Below are 18,569 nucleotides of genomic sequence, written 5' to 3' on the forward strand. Positions count from 1 at the left end.
GACAATCACTTCACTTTCACTTTCAAATCATGCAGATTGGCCAACTGTGCTTTTTCTCTCCACACACCCTGTGTCTCATAGCACTGTGAAAAATTGTCCCTTGATTATACGTTGCATCTCATTTCAAATGCTGTCATGTCTGTTATTCAGCATGCCACCACATTTATGCATCAAATTTCACAGATTTCTCCAGACCATATAAATAAGCAAATAATATGATAAAGTATGATTTGAAAGCAGAAACAAAACTCGGATGTGTTGTCATTTCCTGTGTTTCTGTAATATAGGGTGGGGGGGGGGCCTTGTAAGGGTTTTCGGGAAAGAGCTCGCTCACTGAAGGCCGGACGGCCTTGTGATCCATATGCTTCTGCTCTTTGCCTTGAAAGCAGCCCGGCTTCCAGAAGGCCACTTGAAGGTTGGCGCGCAGCGGCTGTTGTAGCGCGCCTGTTTTGATAGGTGGGCGCATCGTAGCGGAACGCTCTGGGCCCTCCGCTCTGGGGAAGGTGAGCGGCACCGTGGCACGCCCTCCGTGTAAAAACTGCCCCCCTGGCTCTTCGGATGGGCCGACCTTATTGACCCCACGCCTCAGCTGTGCAAAGGACGCGTCTGTTTCCTTTCCTGACATCACGCCAGACGGTGCTGCTTACATTTTACTTGCATCCATTTTTTTTTCAGTTCTCAGGCACTCTGCCGTGCACGATACCTTGATCTTTGTTGTGTGTAAGGCGTCATGAGTGTGACACTAGTAAATGCCAGCAACCTTTCGCCTGGCAGGTGACAAGGGCGATAACCCGACGTCTGAAATCTGTCACGTTCTGTCATCAGGATAATGAAGATGTGAAAGTGCGACCACTCACTCTCACGCTTCACCCCGTTCTTGCCTTTCCTCATCCATCTCTCTGGGTTACCTAGCCCCGCCCCCCCCGGGCCCTGACAAGCGTAAATCCAGCGTGCAGTAAAAACTCGCTCGTCGCTAATGCTGTTGACTCATGCGGCCATTGATGGAGCGTCAGAATACATTTACATTCCATTTCAATCTGTTTCCTCTCAGAGCAAGGAAATATAATTACTACACATTCAGCTCCTGGCAGCTAAGGGCTTGGCTAAATTATATTTATTTATTTGATTTATTTATTGCAGAATTCTGCCTTTAACTTTTTTTTCCTCCCCTCTTCGTATGATCATTTTGCTGCTGTTGCTCAGATTTTCTCTCTGTTGTTTTTTTTTTAAGAATTCTGTCAGTCATATCTTATTTGCTAATACATATTCACATTCGAGGCTCATTAAAGGTATGCCGGGTCCCTCATGGTGTCTCGCAGGCAGGACTGTCAGGCTGTCCTTGTTCGTTGGGACAGATCAAGGCGATCACCTCCCGAGCAGGTGGCAGTGACACTAACCCCGGGTGTGTGACACGGACGCCATGCATTACCTGCTGATAACCGCAGCCTGGGGGAGAGAGGCAAAAAAAAAAAAAAAAATTACACTCTAGACCAAAAAAAAATCACTTCACTTTAAATGACTTCACTTAAAAAAAAAAGGTTTAATTACCAGAGAAACTGCCACACTGATGAATATGCAACTTTATAAACTCACTTTATCGCCTAGGACTGGATTTTCAGGAAGGGCCGATGCAGATGCCTTCAGCGCGGTAAAAAAAAAAAACATGCTGCGGGATTACGCAAAACCTGACAATACGCTTTAATGCCATCAGCAGGGCTCATCGTGACGAGCATCAGTAGCTCTAATGCGGAAATTCACACCCAAGCCGGAAGATGCCAGAGGGGTCATTGCAGTGCCACGGTCATTATAGTAATGCATGTGGCTTAATGGCTGTCATCTCGTTATCACTGGCGTCACTATTAACATGAAGTCTTTAGCATAAATTGGCTTATTATGACTACTCTTCTGAATGTTTTTAACACTGATGTTATGTAGCGTGTCCTAAAACCATAAGGCCCTCAGGTGCCACTGTTGAAATTATGTAATAAGTGACAAAAAAGTGCCTTCATCAAACAACTTTTTGCTAAGCCATTACAACAAATTAAAAAGGTATGTGTCATTTAAAAAAAATTGCATTATCAATTCTCCACGACTATTAAAAGTGCTTCACTTTAACCTGCACATGAAAGCAGCTGCTCTTTCCACATTAAAAATCCTGATAGCTGATAGCATCTAAATGAGCACAAGCTACTGTTGCAAATGACTGTGACCATGACTGTGACAAATGTGTGTCTGTATTACTGGTGCATTTGTGGTTATTACATGCGCATTTTTAAAGCAGTGCTGTTGAGTCTACGGTGTCCAATGTACTGACTCCTTGGCTCAGACTCAGTAATGAAGCCGAGAGTCTGTTCTGACGCGTGGGTCACCGCAGCTATGCAGAATTAATGATGGGTTTTCTGGTGTGTTTATGTTTTTTCCATCTGATAACATAGTGTAACCAATGGAAAACAATTTGTTGGTGTTGCAAATAACAGAACTCTGTGAACATAAATATTTGATTCAATGGAATATTCTGGAATAAAATATAATATGGAAAAAGTGATGTGGCGAAACCTGTGTGTGTGTGTGTGTGTGTGTGTGTGTGTGTGTGTGTGTGTGTGTGTGTGTGTGTGTGTATATATATATATATATATATATATATATATATATTATTAAGTTATACATCAACATGAAGTGTAGTTTCTCCACAACAAACTAAAATTGTCTCTTTTTTGTTTTTATCACCTTAATAAGAGAGATCCTAGATCTACCTGACATACCACTTTTAAAATTGTGTTCAATGTGCATAAAAATACTATTATAGCAAAGATATATATATAGAATACAGCCAATATATTGCAAACATAATATCTGCTGCAAAATTGTATATTTGCATTGCAGGTGACTGGACCAATATTATCAGACTGTATTATCATTATAGTCTGTATTCCCATTATAACCACAGACATTCCCTCCCCTTTAATCTAAGATAATATAATGCCAGTATCAGCTCAGCCAGAGAAGTTATTAAAAAAATTACTTTTTTTCCTAAGAAATACATTTTTGTATTTTATTTTTTGACATACATGTCTAGTTGACTGTTTTTGATTGCAGAAAATGTACACTGTACATTGTACAAATGAATTTATTCACACAAGGCTCAAGGCAGATTTGTTAAAGAGTTGCTTTACACAACAACTTGAGATTTGTATTCATACAATCCCAAACACCCTATTCCTGTCAGTCTTGTCATTTTCCCCATTCTCTTGTTTTAAGAAGGCTTGCAGTTCTTGCAGTACAGTGTTCTGTTTGCTGCCTTTACATATCAGAGCTATATGGTAATAATAATAATTTCATCTGAATAAAACATTTTGTGTTTTATAGGTAAGCTAATTTACTGTGTTCTAGTCCTAGGGGAGAAAAAACATAACATTTCAATACAATGGCCCATTTTTCTGAGGTTAATTATCCATTTTTATTAGAATAGGAAATAAACTTTGCCTCAAGTTAATATTACACAATCATTGTGGGAAAAAAATAAATAGAGCACCTTCCTCTGGGAAATTATAGCACAGCACAATCTTTTGTCTAGATGAGTGTGTTAATTCTTTGAAATTATACTTCTTCCCATTTTACATTTACACATGAAAAAAATATCAAATAAAATGAGATGAATAATAGAAGTGGTGATGCTTTTCAACCAGGTCTTACTCCATCCTCTCATCCTGAGCTTTTTTGTTAGCTTTAGAAAATTCATCAACACAGTAGCGTTTGTCACTTTTGTAAGCTTATCCCATCTTAGTGGCATTCGTTGCATCCCGGCATGATAACCTCTTTTTGGTCCTACATAGAAACCTTTCATCTTCAGATAGATTCAGATGGCCCTACTCAGAATCCAATAAGGTTTCTAAATTTAGCAGAGCCACTTCGATGGCATGGAGGGGGTGTAAATAACAAGGAAGAAAATGTCTCTTCCTATATGCTGCCTAGAAATGCACCTTCTTGTTTACGCCTTCCTTTTGATTCATATGATGAGTGCATTTTTGTGGTGTTGTTGGAACACCTGATATGTAGTACAGTCACTTTTCTCGAACACATCCCTTCACATACTGGCTGTATAAAATAAAGTGCAATCAAAGAATAAAAACTGATTATTTATTAGTTCAATGGACGGTGAAGTTTGTAAATGTGCAGCTCCCCACAGACACAGCAACACAGAAGTTCCGTAAAGTGCATATATGAGCAGAGGAGGAATTATTTACAATAAGCAAATAAAACAAGAGGGTGCAATGTGTAGTGGGTAAAGGGTGCATAGCTGTAATGGTAGATTTTGCTGTTTTACTGTGAAATGTTGTGTAATGCTTTAAATGCAGGTCAGGATTATGGTGTACTGGTGGGTTACACCCTTGCCTATGAACCAGAAGGCCACAAAGTCACAGGTTCAAACCCCACTTACTATACCATTGTGTCCCTGAGCAAGATTCTTAACCCTGAGTGTCTCCGTAAATGCAAATATTTTTGAACCTGTGCAGATCGGTGTTGGTCGGGTCTCTAGCATCTCGTAGTTTGAAGAAGCCCCTGACAGAATGTTGTCTTTGCAGTCGCTGCCTAATGAGGATCAGGTGATCGTTAACAGCCTGATAATGCATGTGGAAGGATAGAGGCGCAGAAGGTGGGAATGAAAACATTCTGTTTGGGGGCGTGGTCCGCCTGGAACCATCTTCCTCCCTGGATAAAATCAGATGTGAATTTTCCCTACTAGTAATATGATGCTGACTGAATCCAGATTGGGGAACATCTGTCTTTTCTATAAAGTCTTCTGGCATCAGATTTATGGATCTCAGAAGTGCTCCACATATCATACTATCTTGCTGCATATGTGAATTTCACTAAAGGCCAAAGCTTGACAAAAAGTGACCTAAATGAATCCAGTGGTGTACGCTCTACTAAAGCTATATCATCCTCAAACATGACATTAGGTTGCCACTTTGTCACCAGATGTCAAAACTTTAATTAATATACATCAGCAGAAGTGACTGAAGAGGACTCAATTGCTGACATAGACACGACAGATCAGATTGAAGTACATTAACTAAGGCACCAATGAAAAAACACACAGTTATTAAATTGTTATCGAACTTCTACATATAAGAAGTCTTAACAGAAACCTTTTTCAGCTGTAATACAATAATCAGTGAAGCTTTTAATGTGACTATCTTGCTAATAAAGTATGCAGATATTCCATCTTTAGCAGGTATCTCCATCTACAAGAGAAATGTATAATATCAACAATGTCTTGGCTGTTCATTGGTTTTAAAATATGAACACTCATGAAGATGTTGTGTTGTAAATATATGAGATTGACACTTGGGACTGGGTCTCATGAGTAGGTGCCATTAGCAGCTTTCAGTACTCCCATTAGCTCCAGTCAGTGTTTTTTTTTTTTTTTGCAGGTGCGTGTCAGTGTAAGTAACAGCTGCTCATCCTTTTTCCTACAGTCTTGCCCCCAAAACTGCAAATTTAAGCTCCTCCAAAACTCAGTAGCATTTATAGTGAAACACGCTTAACTAATTTGAGCAGATCATTAGTGAACCCAAGACGGCCTCTAAAGTTCAGTCACACACATGAAAGCGGCCTGTAACATATGGAGCACAGCGGCAGGTGAAGAACAGAAAGCACGTTAATGAGCGCACGTTTCTGGGCTGCAGGAGGGATTCGCTCACTATTCGCGATGGCCACCTGGCCGACTGAGTCAAGTAAATATGGTTGGTTGTGAATGAATACTCACATCATAATGGGTTGCAAGTGCTAAAGTACCACCAGAAGGGTGCAGGTTCCTTGATAACACATCCATGTGTGATATGAATCACTTTCTATGTATGTATGCACTACGTGTGAATACAGTAATTTCTGTGCATTTATTAAATAGACTTACACCAATTTGGCACAAGTATAAGTCTGAAAATATTGTGTTGTCCTCCATTAAGGGGATAGTGGGCAATATTATGTTTTTTTAAAGTTTTGAGTTTTAACCAGCAAAACTGTGCTGTGTTTATTTTTATTAATCAGATTTTTTGTATTATTATTAAGTTAAACAGCCTGTGTCATCATCATTATAATCAATTAAATTAATGTTCCTGTATAAATATATCTTTAAATTGGTCAAAAGACAAAATCTTATCTTAAGTATTGAACAAAGATGGTCTTGTTATATTTGGGGCTGGGGTTGCATTTTTAAAATGCTCCAAAAATTATGTTATTAGCATCCACATATGTAGTTTATGAAGTTTGCTAGGATTTGGTAACTGCTTTTATAACTGTTTAACTTTTGAGTCAAATGTTTTGGGCTGATTGAAGTTTTGCCCTTTTTTTCCTAGAACTGTGATTGTTTTGTAAGATCTTCTTGCTCAAATCGTGCATTTTTCAGCTCTGCCTACAATTTTTCCCTCAGATTGAGGTCAGGATTTTGTGATTGCCACTCCCATATCTCGATTTTGTTGTGCTTAAGCTATTTTGCCATGTCTGGGAGGGAATATTTGGGGCCGTTGTCCACCTGGTCCACCATTTGTGACCAAGCTTTAACTTCCTGGCTGATGTATTGACATCATGCTTCAGTGTGTCCAAATAAATGTCCTTTTCCTCCGTTAGGCCATCTATTTTTTGAAGTGCTCCAGTCTCACTTCCACAACATGATTCTGGCACCCCCCATATTTCACAGACTTGCAGGCCTTACCCTTTTTCGTCCAAGCATAAGACTGATTACTATAGCCAAAGACTTCAATTTTAGTTTCATCAGACCAGAGTATAAACGGCAGTCTGGACGTTTTTGGAGCAGTGGTTTCTGTCTTGGTTAGCACCTTTCAAGTTATATTGATATTGGATTAATTTTTCTGTGGATAAATATGCTTGTCCTCCTGTTTCCTCACCTTCACAAGGTCCTCTTTTGCCCATTGTTCTGGAATTGATTCTCATTTTTTTCCCTCAATGCACATTCATCTCCAGGAGACAGAATGTGTCTCTAAGGTCTTTAGATTTCTTTTAACATCGTGATGTCAAGGTAAAAAACTGTGAGTCTACAAATAGACTTTCATATGCATGCACAGGAACATGCATAATTGACTCCAATTAGCCAAACAGTTAATAGGCTAATCAGAGGCTTTGACCATGTTTCCTCAACAAATCCTTAGTTACCTGCTAGAGTTGTTTTATAGTCAATTAAAAGAGAATTAATATGTCACGCCAAATTCTCATAAACAATGATAGTTTGCTAAAATGTTTACTAAAACCATTTGATTTATAAAGCACACAGTGAACGTAGTGTTTTGAGGCCGCATCGTCATTTACAGTCAGTTCCAAAGAATCTGTTTGTGCTGCCGTCCTTCTGCTCCATTCTCGAATCATCAAGGCTGAAAGAAAACCTGACATATGGTTGCTTGTAACTTCCGATATTATGATATTATGGTACAATTTCAGGTTTATGTTTGTAAATTACTTTATTGTCTTCTTTTGTGGAAAAAAGATTTCTATTTATAAGATCTTTGATTTTTCCAATCAAAATTCCCGAATAAAAGTGATGACAACATATTGTCATCTTTGCTTTTTAAGCAGACATTGTCCTGAGATTATCATGAGAGATCATGATTGTAATTTTTATTGATTAAACAGAGGATAAATAATAAGAAGATCTATTCATGTACGTATCAAGATCCGTGTGCAGCATATATTACAGCCCATCGAAAGTAGAACTCTTAGTGGCAAGGTTCAAATATGTAAATATGTGTGTCAAATATATAAAAGTTGACACCAGTAGAGGTTAGGACTGTGCTGAAATAAGACTGGACGTGGATGTAGTGGATCTCTGGCCTATTTTGCCGGAACTTGTTGGCAAAGCGTAACACACTCTCATACACTATTTAATGTTTTCCGGTGCCCGGTCCAGGGCCATGTTATATATGTGGCGCCGGGCTGGATGGGTTTGTGGCATTTTTTTTTTTTTCTTTTGCAGCTGCGTCCCAGAGCTACAGCGGCTAAACTGTCTAATGCGCCATCTGGTGCCTCTGCTTCTTCCCCACCTAAGCCCCCTGGTGCCACACCACTCACCAAGATTACGCACCAGTCCAAATAAGCAGCGGGCCACCAAAATGTCCGTGCACCTCTACTGTAGATAGATAGAGAGAGAGAGAGAGAGAGAGAGAGAGAGAGAGAGAGAGGAACTTTCAGGAACTTTCTCTTACACCTTTTCTCTTTTATCTGCTATTGGAATGCAATTGTTGCCAAGACTTGGCTTGCACTACACTCAGTGTGTATTGAAATAAATCAGATTACGAAAACAGACATAAATGTAAAACATTTTAATGTCAGAATAGCCAAAGTAAGCAAAGAATACTTCTATAGGATCCTCCTCTTACACCTGTTCTCTGCTGCTGTATTGTGTGCCCATGCAAAAGTGACACAGCTTTGAGTCATCAGATGTTTTCGCATCAACAACCACGCGGGCGAGAGGGATTGACTAGTCACTCCACAAATGGGCACCTATTCAAGCTGTACTTAATCACCAAAGTCCATGGCAACTTTCTCCGAATGCTTCCAAAGGGAGCGTATGTATGGCATTCAGCAAGCACAGCATTCAGTGAGGCGGCGAAGGCGGACGCCGATAAAAAAAAAAAAAAAGTCATATCAGCAGCTGATGTCAAGTACGCATGTAGCATTAGCAGCCAGAGCACACTGGTGCAGTACGGATTAACCTTATCCTTTCACTGACACACAATAGTGCACTTTAAAAAAGATGTATTCCCAGCTTTAAAGTGCAGTTTGATGAGTTAAACTGACAATTGATTAATATGAAAAAAAAAAAATATATATATATATATATTATCCAGCTTTTTATTTCCACAAATGTGACTGAGACAATGTGCGTGGAGGTGGGTGAAGGTGGAGGTGGATGTTACATCACAGTTCTTCAGAAATGTCATACTTCAAAAAATTATTGTAATGTTAATTTTCAAGCACAATTGTGCTAAAAATCACAAACAAATCTTGCACTTTTGGGGTTAAATTTGTGGAGTTGAAGACTAGGTTTACACACTTTGCTCAGTGTGCATGGAATTAAATCAGATTATGAAAAGCATCTTTGGAACAGATTGAATATAAAACAGTTCTATAGCTAAATTAGCAATGCATTATTTTATAGAATTATGTATAGCCTTTACATTTTATTTGTTGTGGTATGGTGGATATTTTACATTTTTCAGGCATATGGCATTGATATGATAACTGCCATGAGAAAGTAAGAGAAATTGTCATGAGTTTGAATGGCTGCCAAACTCAGCTTTCAGCTTTTTAGTTAGAGTATTTAATTATCTTCTTTGCTTCATTAGCTTGCTGATATTTTCAAAAATTTCTAGAAATATCAGCAGCACTGGCCAAATTTTTTATGTGTGCACTAATTTTTAATAGAGCAAGCTTCATGATGAAATAAGTGTTGTGAGTCCTTCCTGCAGAGTAATATTCATCACATGCAGATTAATAGCCATACTGCGGCAGTGAAGGTTACCATGGCATCTGTGTTTCTTTCTGCAGAGCTTCCCAGCAGCCCCGGCGGGCAGTTTACCTTCAGGCCCCTCCCACCGCCGCCGCCCCCTCCGCACGCCTGCACATGTGCCCGGCCGGCACCGTTCGCCCATGTGACCCTGCAGCGCAGCACCATGCCCGCCCGCGGCTCCGCCAGCCTGACCTCTGATGCCAGCGGAGGTCACGGCCACAACAGCCAGCTGCAGAACAACTGGGTCCTCAACAGCAACATCCCCTTGGAAACCAGGTGTGTCCCCCACCACCGCACCTTTATTTTTACAGGCATGAGGCAGGAAGCCGGGCCGACCAGCCCTCTGAGCACAGCCTCGTCCTCGTGTGCGCTAACAAGTGTGGTCATCTGGCAGCGCTGGTGTTCGGAAATGTGATCCGCACAGAAACGTGATCTACATTCACAATCTTTTTTTTTTTTTTTTTATTGGCTTGTGAAATAAGTGCCATTTTAATTTTTCTGCAATGGAATGAATCGAAAAGCCTTTTGGCCTCTAATCTACGTTTCATCAAATAATTATTTATTTTGTCTTGCTGTGTTGCCACTTCTAAACTGAGGACGGCATCCCTTTTTTTTGCTGCTGTTTCTCATTAGAGTTCCAACAAATGCTTAACAAATCTGCTCCTTTGTTTCGGCAAACATCTGTGGTCTTTAAAAACGAGAAAAAGAGAAGACAAAAAAAAAACATACAAAACCTAATTTCGTAACTTTCATCGTAAGTTTCACCCCCCCTTTCGCTGGCAACTGCATCGCATCACAAAAAGCCCTTTGAAATAAAACAACACTCGTGTCACTGCTGATAAATAACAATAACCATCAAACAAAAAAAAATTATCTTCAGTGGTCCAACACACGCAGGGCGCTCGCATAGGGGGGCTGGCGTGACAAATAATGTGTTTGCATTTTTAATAAAGACTTGGTAACAGCTGAATTCGTAACAATAAATGAGCGAAGATGAGATTGGCAGGCAGCCAGCCATGAAGAAAAGGTTTTTTAATAAGATATGAATCTGTCCATAATTAGATCCTCTTCTCTCATTTAAAGCTTTTTTTTAAATACTTGCTGGCTGCTTGGTTAAATATAAATATATTGGAATAAAAAAAAAATATGGCAACGAAAGTCAAGTGTAATTATGTGTCATTATGGATGACCGAATACAGTTAGGTCCTTTTTGAAAATGCCCTATTTTGCATTCTTGAAGTGTCGTGTGACGAACGTGAAATGCGTTCTTTACCCTCCTGGGGCTACTGTGTCCCTCCAATTAATGGGCTTCAGTTCACCTTTTGCCACTAGAACAATGAAATGCCTCAGCAAAATAGAAAAGCCTTATCTCTGTCTTTCTACTTGCTGGTGCGCTCATAAATATAAATAATTTGTCTGACCCCTAAAATAAAAGTATTCACCCCTCTTTATGTGCTTTTAATTACTTTTATAAGCCATTTGGGGCAGCGGCGGTTCAAAGCGGGCGAAGCAGGTATCATTGAGACAAGGTGACAGATTAAGGGAATGATAATTGATGGCCAGTCATGAAGAACAATTCCCAACAACAGCTGCATGGGGTCAGAGGTGAGAGAGAAACTCTCCTGCACTCTCATCTTATCTTCTTTCATATATTTTCATTTCGCCCCGATGGGAAACACGCACAGAGGCAGGGATTAAATACGGAATTATTTTTTTATTTGGAATTCAAACTGCATTTTTATCCTTCACTCTTTTATTTTATCCTAATAGTATGCGCTATAAATAATGTTTCCCTTGTTTAAAATAGGTCACATGCTACACATATGCTAGATATGCTAAATCAGGCATCACTTTTGGTGAATTCTGCGTAGCGCTGATGGTGTTCATAGCTCAGTATTAAATTGTGTAATTGATTTATATCAAACCAGGGAACTTATTGTAGATCGTTTGCCCTGGTGTATGACTGGCATGGTCCTGACATTCCTCACGCTATACAGTTCTACTGGAAAGAACATCATCTGCCAAAATACATAAGAAACTGGCAACTCCTAACTATCACATGGCACTGTACTAAATAACATGCAAAATAACATCACTGCTAAACTCAATTGATAAATTATTAATTATTTTTGTTGATGAACCTGCATGTGCCTATACAATATTTGATTTAATTTTAAGGTAATTTGCTCTGGCAAATTAAAGGCAATAGCTTACTGCTGTAACATGCATTATTTTTTTATTTCTGAAACAGATTAGTTTGCTGTTTTGTTTGGCCATTTTCCAACACTTTTTGTCACAAGCTGACTTTACACTGGTCTAATGGTAACAGTGACTCCTGAACAGCATCAGCAAGGCGTGGCCACCCATGATCCTGTAGCCGGTTCGGATCACCAAGGAACATCCCACAAGAGCTGCAGTTTTGGAGCTTAATTGGTCCTTATATCCCACCCACTTCCAAATGCCAATGTAACAAAATAATCTAGATCTAGATCTAGAGAAACTGCTTCACCTATCAGTGGTCATGAAATTATAGTGAATCAGTGTATCGCTGGTTAACCTAATTCTGATTAATTTTCCCTGTTCATCCCAGTGCTTATTTGCTGTCTTGCTGTAATCCAAAATCTTCCATTGCAGTGGGTGCAACAGTTCAGTTTTAATGTGGTTCTCCTGCATGCTATTCTAACACCGAAGACTAAATAATTAGCTTGGTTTTATTTGTTTAATTTATTCCATACGTCCTAATCAGACATTTGCCCGAACATGACATCACGACATTGGAGTGCTGGAATGCTTTTTGGGGCTTCTAATAGAAAATGTGCACATGTTTTTTTATCCATCAGTTGGCAAGTTAAGAATAGTTAAGAATAGTACATCCAACAAGCCAGGCTCGCGACACGAAGCAACACTCATTTTCTCACCAAGCACCCTAGGGAAATATGGCTCCCTGTATGAGATTTGAGCTTGTTGGGTGTAGCCTGTGGACACTGTCTTCAATGATCATGAGAAAGTGAAAGATTATAAATAGAAAATCTATAAGAGTTAGAGAAAAAGCTATTTCCTACTGTCAATGGCTTTTGAGGAATCGCATCATTTCTCTGCATTTTCCCATTGTCGTCTGCTCAGCCGTTCATTACAAAAGCTTTTTGTGCTTCTCCTTGAATAGACGTCCCTTCTCCCCATCACATGACGGGGGCCGACCTTATAACTGCGTGCTTTGCACGCTTTCTTCCGTGCTGGCAAGGGTCACCGCGAGCGGAGCTTGTCAAAGTGCTGAGATAAATTCACACAGGCCGGCAAGCAGTGTTAATATTGCAAGGGGCTTCTGCTTTCCACTCTCTGGAGTGCGGGCCGGTTGTGAAATTCACGTCCGTTGCCATATGTGGAATATTCCACCACACATGCAGTATTGATAAGAAGAAGGTGCCAATTACACATGGAAAATATTCTTGTTGATGGGCTTTCTCCTTGAGGCTTACAATTTAAATTGATCATTAAAATCCAGGAGCTTCTTCTTTCTACCATGGTTGCATTTGTATTTGCAGAACATTTTTTCTGTTTCAATCGGTTGAAAAAATAAATCAACATGAATCCCAGTGCTCCTGGTCCCAGATTCTAAAAACATAAATGTAATTTGCAGTTTGGAGGTGGAGACCTTGACAAGAGATAAAAAAGATCAACCAAGAATAACAGACTAGATTTGTATGTGCTTGTCCAACTAAATCTGGAGTAAATCAGGACTACTAACACACAGATATTGTGCTTCCCCTACATGTTCACCAGAACTGTTATCTGGACTAGGTCCTCTGCACATGCTTTACAGTTCCCTCGCTGAGCTTTAGCCTTATAAAACTATAAACAGAATGGATGCTGTGCAAATTTGTTTAAAAAGCAAATGCCCTTCCATCGTAGAGCAGTCGGACATACACCAGAGGTGGCCTAGCGGGTAAGGAAACCAAAAAATCACAGGTTCAATTCCTGAGCCACCAAGGTTCCACTGAGGTCCCCTTGATCAAGGTACCATCCCCACTCACTGCTCCCCGGGCGCCTTTCATGGCTGTCCACTGCTAAGGGTGATGGGTTAAATGCATATGACACGTTTCATTGCTGTGCTTTCTGTGCATCACAATAGTGAAAAAAGGCCTTTCACATTCAATACATTTCTCTCCCTTGCATGTATACTGGGACAAGGACAGTGGTCCAATTAATTGGTCAAGTTGAGCTAAAAAATAGTGTGGAAACACACCAAATGATGCTTGTGTCCTGTGGATGGGCACATCATCATTGCACATCATCAAATCTGCCCTGACCTTTTCCTCTAAGTAGTCCTTGGTCAGGACCTTTTCCAAGTATTCTTATCTGAGAATATGTCTGTATTGTTGTGTTATTATTATGTATGTATTTCATATTGCTGATGCTGAAGCGTGTCACTAAGACCTTTTTATGTGTGTTCTGGATTCAGGCACTTCCTGTACAAGCACAGCACCGGCTCTTCAGCCCTGCTGAGCTCAGCCAATCAGAACTACCCGCTGACATCCAATACAGTCTACTCCCCGCCACCTCGGCCCCTACCTAGGAACACGTTCTCCAGACCCATGTTCACATTCAACAAGCCATACAAGTGCTGCAACTGGAAATGCACGGCCCTCAGCGCCTCAGCGGTGACCGTCACCTTGGCCCTGCTGCTCACCTATGTGATTGGTAAGAACCCAGCTCCTCCCTCCTCCACCCTGTGGTGCGTCACCCTGAATGTTCATTATAAGTTCTGCTTCCTGCCACCGTTCTTTCTCCTGCACTCCTCCTCTTTCCACATATCCTTTTCTGCTCAAGGTCAGATTTTACTGTGAGTAAGTTAAGATTAATTTCTAGTCTGAGCGGGTTGTGTTAATTAGACCTTTTCCGAGATGAATGATAGATGAACTCAAAATGACATCAGTGGGTAATTGGTGTCTGCGTTCCACTTTTTTTGTAATTTTTATTATTTTGCTTGAAAATTGAGCTCCTGTGCATGGCTGGCATTGCTGTCAGTACCAGGGCTTGGCTAGTATGCTCTTTCGCTTTATTATCAGGTGCCTGAAGCATTTCTTCTGTGTGCAGGTTATATTAAAGTACTCCTTACTGTACCACTACACAGATCTCCTCTAATATTACTGTGGTTCCGGCATGTGAAAAATACCCTTCGGGTCTCCAAGCTCTCTCACTGTTCCAGCCACAAAGCGTTACTTTTATATTTCAAGTGTTTATATTTCACACTTGGCCTTTGCATGAAAGTGCTTCCTTTTTGTTTGTCCCTGCAGACAGACACTCCTGAATCAAGACATTAGGTGCTGGTCATTTTATTGACCCTTTCATATGAGGGTCACGGAGAGGAGGGCTGTGTCAAAAAATATTTATGCATCACCTGCAGCCCTAACCCCTCCCACCTGAAAGTGAAATTCCTTGTTGAACTGCAACTTCGGGTTTGATGGGGGTGAAACTCTGTAGCGTAAAGGTGAATTGATTTAATTCATTGGAAATGGTTGGGCGAACAACTCTGTGCACCCCCTGAAAACTTGTAACTCACCGCAATTATACTTGTTTTCAGGGGGTGTACAGAGTTGTTCGCCAAACCATTTCAATTGTATTAAATCAATAAAAAGTATAATTTTGAAAACTTGAGGAAAAGCTTATTTGCATTTTACACAGCCTGATTAAAACAAGCGTGTGAACTTATTTACCAGCAATAGTTTTTTAATAAGTAAGACAGAAGTGTAAAATAGACAAATAACTGCAATACTTGCAAGAAAATAGATTTTGAGTAGAGATGAGGACACTGAAAATGATTTCTGTTATTTATGTGCTTTAGAACAAACGGCTGGTTTGCATTTTGCTTGACACGGTTGATTCTCTTGTATGCAAAGATCTTGCTGTCTTGGTTTCTGCTGTCTGAAAAAGCTGGCCATCTAGTATTGCCATCCATAGAATTTACTGCCAATGAAACACAGCCAAGAATGGCATACAATTTTTTTGGAGCAAATTGTGATGCATCAGACTTAAAAACAAACTCAATTTGCACCTTTGAGTAAAAGGTAGAAAAAAGGGAAAGCAGGTTTTATTTCAGTAGATTGAGCCTAGTTAGTATTTTTTTTTTAAGGTGTCAAATGTGTTTGGAATCAGTGCACACACCCAAAAGACATAGCTGCCACTTTTGTACTATAGCGCCAACTGCAGAATAAATTTGTAGAAAAACAGCTCTCCTCAGCCTTCCTTTGTAAATAACATCCAATGGATCGCAGTTCAGGGCTGGTTTGATTTCAAGTGCCTTTTGAAATGTTTAAATGGGAACAGCAGAGTCTATTTCATCTGCATTGAAGTGTCATCTGCATAAAGATGGACCCTGCAGGCCTTAAGTGATGAGGATATATCATTTGTTGAAATTGCAAAGAACAAAGTCTGTGGCCTTGAGGTACAACCTTTTCAACATGCAATAAGTTGTGGGGATACTGTGCCGCACACTCCCAGAGAATGTAAATGTGTGATGATCAGTCAACAATTTGAATGGTCAGGTCCAATTAAATGCTTGTTGTGTCATAAGATAGTAATGAATAACAATAACTGTAAGAATGGACATCGCAGGAGCCTGTTTTTGCATTGCATAACAGATGTCTGCAGGGGGAAGTGTAACATTCCTGTGTCGATGGTTGAGGGTGAAGATTCGACACCCCGGTTTTTACATGCCTTTGTCCGACATCAACGTGCGAAGTATCAGCCGTCAGGACCGCCCACCCTCTTTGTCTTCACCAAATGGGAGGCACCGGGGGCGTGACATCAGAAACAACAGGTTCTGATTGGTCAGTGACAACTTCCTGTAGGCCAGTGACAACTTCCTGTAGGCCAGTGACAACTTCCTGTAGGCCAGTGACAACTTCCTGTAGGCCAGGGGTATAAATGTCTGCACACATGTGGAAAAGGGACCTCTGAGCTATCTTGCTCAGGGGGGTTTCCCTCTCTTTCCCTTCTCTTTCTCTTCTCCCTCTTTACTCTTTCTTCTCATGTTTACTTTCTCTGTAACCTTGGTACCTTTTTACATTCAATATTCACATGTAACTACAATAATTATTTACCGGTGTTAATAAATTAGAAACTGTTCATTTCTAACCTCTGTTGTGCCATGCCTCTTTCTGCCAGGTAACATCAAATTGGAGTGGTTAAATACAGTGCTCTGTGTGGAGGGAGAAAGAGTTTTTTCTACACACTCCATTCTCTTCTCCAACACCACATGGTCTACATTCATGGTCTTTTTTACAAATGGTGACCCCGACGTGATACCTTTGCTCGGATGTGGATCTGTGACCGTAAGTCTCTTTTATCTGAATTTTACTGCATAGGGAGGAATAGAATCTATGTGCTTTAATTTAAATAAAAAGGATCTACATATCCTAAAAAGCCCGGGACCGTAGAAACCGAGGCATTTCTAAATCCAGATCCAGTCCGACAAGGTATAAAATGAACATTGACTAATTACTGTATCACTTACAATGTGGCATGTAGATATGGCTGGCACAATAGATGAACCCACAAACCAAACTGTAACCAGTAATAACCAGGATTTGTGACATTTTAGATTACTGGTATTACATTGAACATCATAAACCATGTCCCACGGTGAACAATTTGATAATAACTGATCAGGGATTGGAAATTGCACTGTTAAACTTAAATGTTTTTATTTTAAATTCATGTTCAGTATGATCAACATGTTTAGGATCAGAATTTAAATTTATGTGAAACTGTTTCTCTCTCTGAACACCTCAACAATGCCATAATCTCAAATAATAGCTTTTAGTGATAAAGGTGTAATTCTCTAATCACATGGCAACAAGCGGGATTTTATTTGTGTTTATTTTTCCGGCCACTGTTGTTGATTGAACTTCGTTAAGCCGATGCAAATTCGCAGAGTTATGAATTCCCTAATAAAGGTGTAATTCTCCAATCACATGGCAACAAGCGGGACTTTTTTATTTATTTGTGTTTATTTTTCCGGCCACTGTTGTTGATTGAACTTCGTTAGCCGGTGCAAATCCGCAGAGTTATGAATTCCCTAATAAAGGTGTAATTCTCCAATCACATGGCAACAAGCGGGACTTTTTTATTTATTTATTTGTATTTATTTTCCCAGCCACTGTTGTTGATTAGACTTGATAAGCCGATGCAAATTCGCAGAGTTATGAATTCCCTGATATCATTTTAAGCCTCCCACTATATTTACATGTTTTTTGCATTACAGTATCTGATCATTGTTGTCATTTGTTTTCCTGGTTTGGTTTTAATGTACGATGAACACTGTTTTTCTACATGCACAATCTGTATGCAAACCTCATCACACTCCAGACAAAGAACCCAACCAAGTGTGAAAAGCCCTGGATCCAGTTGAATATTCTATGTATGCTGCTGTGTTTGATCTATGCCAAGAAGACAGGTTTCCCTACAAGGGTGACCTCAGATGCCTGAGGATCACAAAGGACACAGAACCACAACTATCGGCTACATTTGAATTCCCGACTGACCAGGAAGCAAGCAGATACACAATCATGACCCAATTGTGATCCCCATGGACCCTGAATACTCGAGTGCCCCAGGGGATCAACCGGCCGTCTGTAAGAATGGACATCGCAGGAGCCTGTTTTTGCATTGCATAACAGATGTCTGCAGGGGGAAGTGTAACATTCCTGTGTCGATGGTTGAGGGTGAAGATTCGACACCCCGGTTTTTACATGCCTTTGTCCGACATCAACGTGCGAAGTATCAGCCGTCAGGACCGCCCACCCTCTTTGTCTTCACCAAATGGGAGGCACCGGGGGCGTGACATCAGAAACAACAGGTTCTGATTGGTCAGTGACAACTTCCTGTAGGCCAGTGACAACTTCCTGTAGGCCAGTGACAACTTCCTGTAGGCCAGTGACAACTTCCTGTAGGCCAGGGGTATAAATGTCTGCACACATGTGGAAAAGGGACCTCTGAGCTATCTTGCTCAGGGGGGTTTCCCTCTCTTTCCCTTCTCTTTCTCTTC

General features: G+C 40.4%; 1 protein-coding gene across 5 annotated transcripts in view; it reads left to right on the forward strand.

The window, feature by feature from the left end:
• LOC114768018 (teneurin-1-like) overlaps window positions 1-18,569 on the forward strand; it is a 179,354-nt gene that overhangs the window by 41,941 nt on the left and 118,844 nt on the right. For all 5 annotated transcript variants that reach the window (XM_028960053.1, XM_028960050.1, XM_028960054.1 and 2 more), the window contains 2 exons: window positions 9,562-9,799; window positions 13,983-14,221. In XM_028960053.1, coding sequence (XP_028815886.1) covers window positions 9,562-9,799; window positions 13,983-14,221 — 477 coding nt within the window. The remainder of the gene's footprint in view (window positions 1-9,561; window positions 9,800-13,982; window positions 14,222-18,569) is intronic.

The sequence above is a fragment of the Denticeps clupeoides genome, chromosome 18, assembly GCF_900700375.1.
Source record: "Denticeps clupeoides chromosome 18, fDenClu1.1, whole genome shotgun sequence".
NCBI lineage: Eukaryota > Metazoa > Chordata > Actinopteri > Clupeiformes > Denticipitidae > Denticeps > Denticeps clupeoides.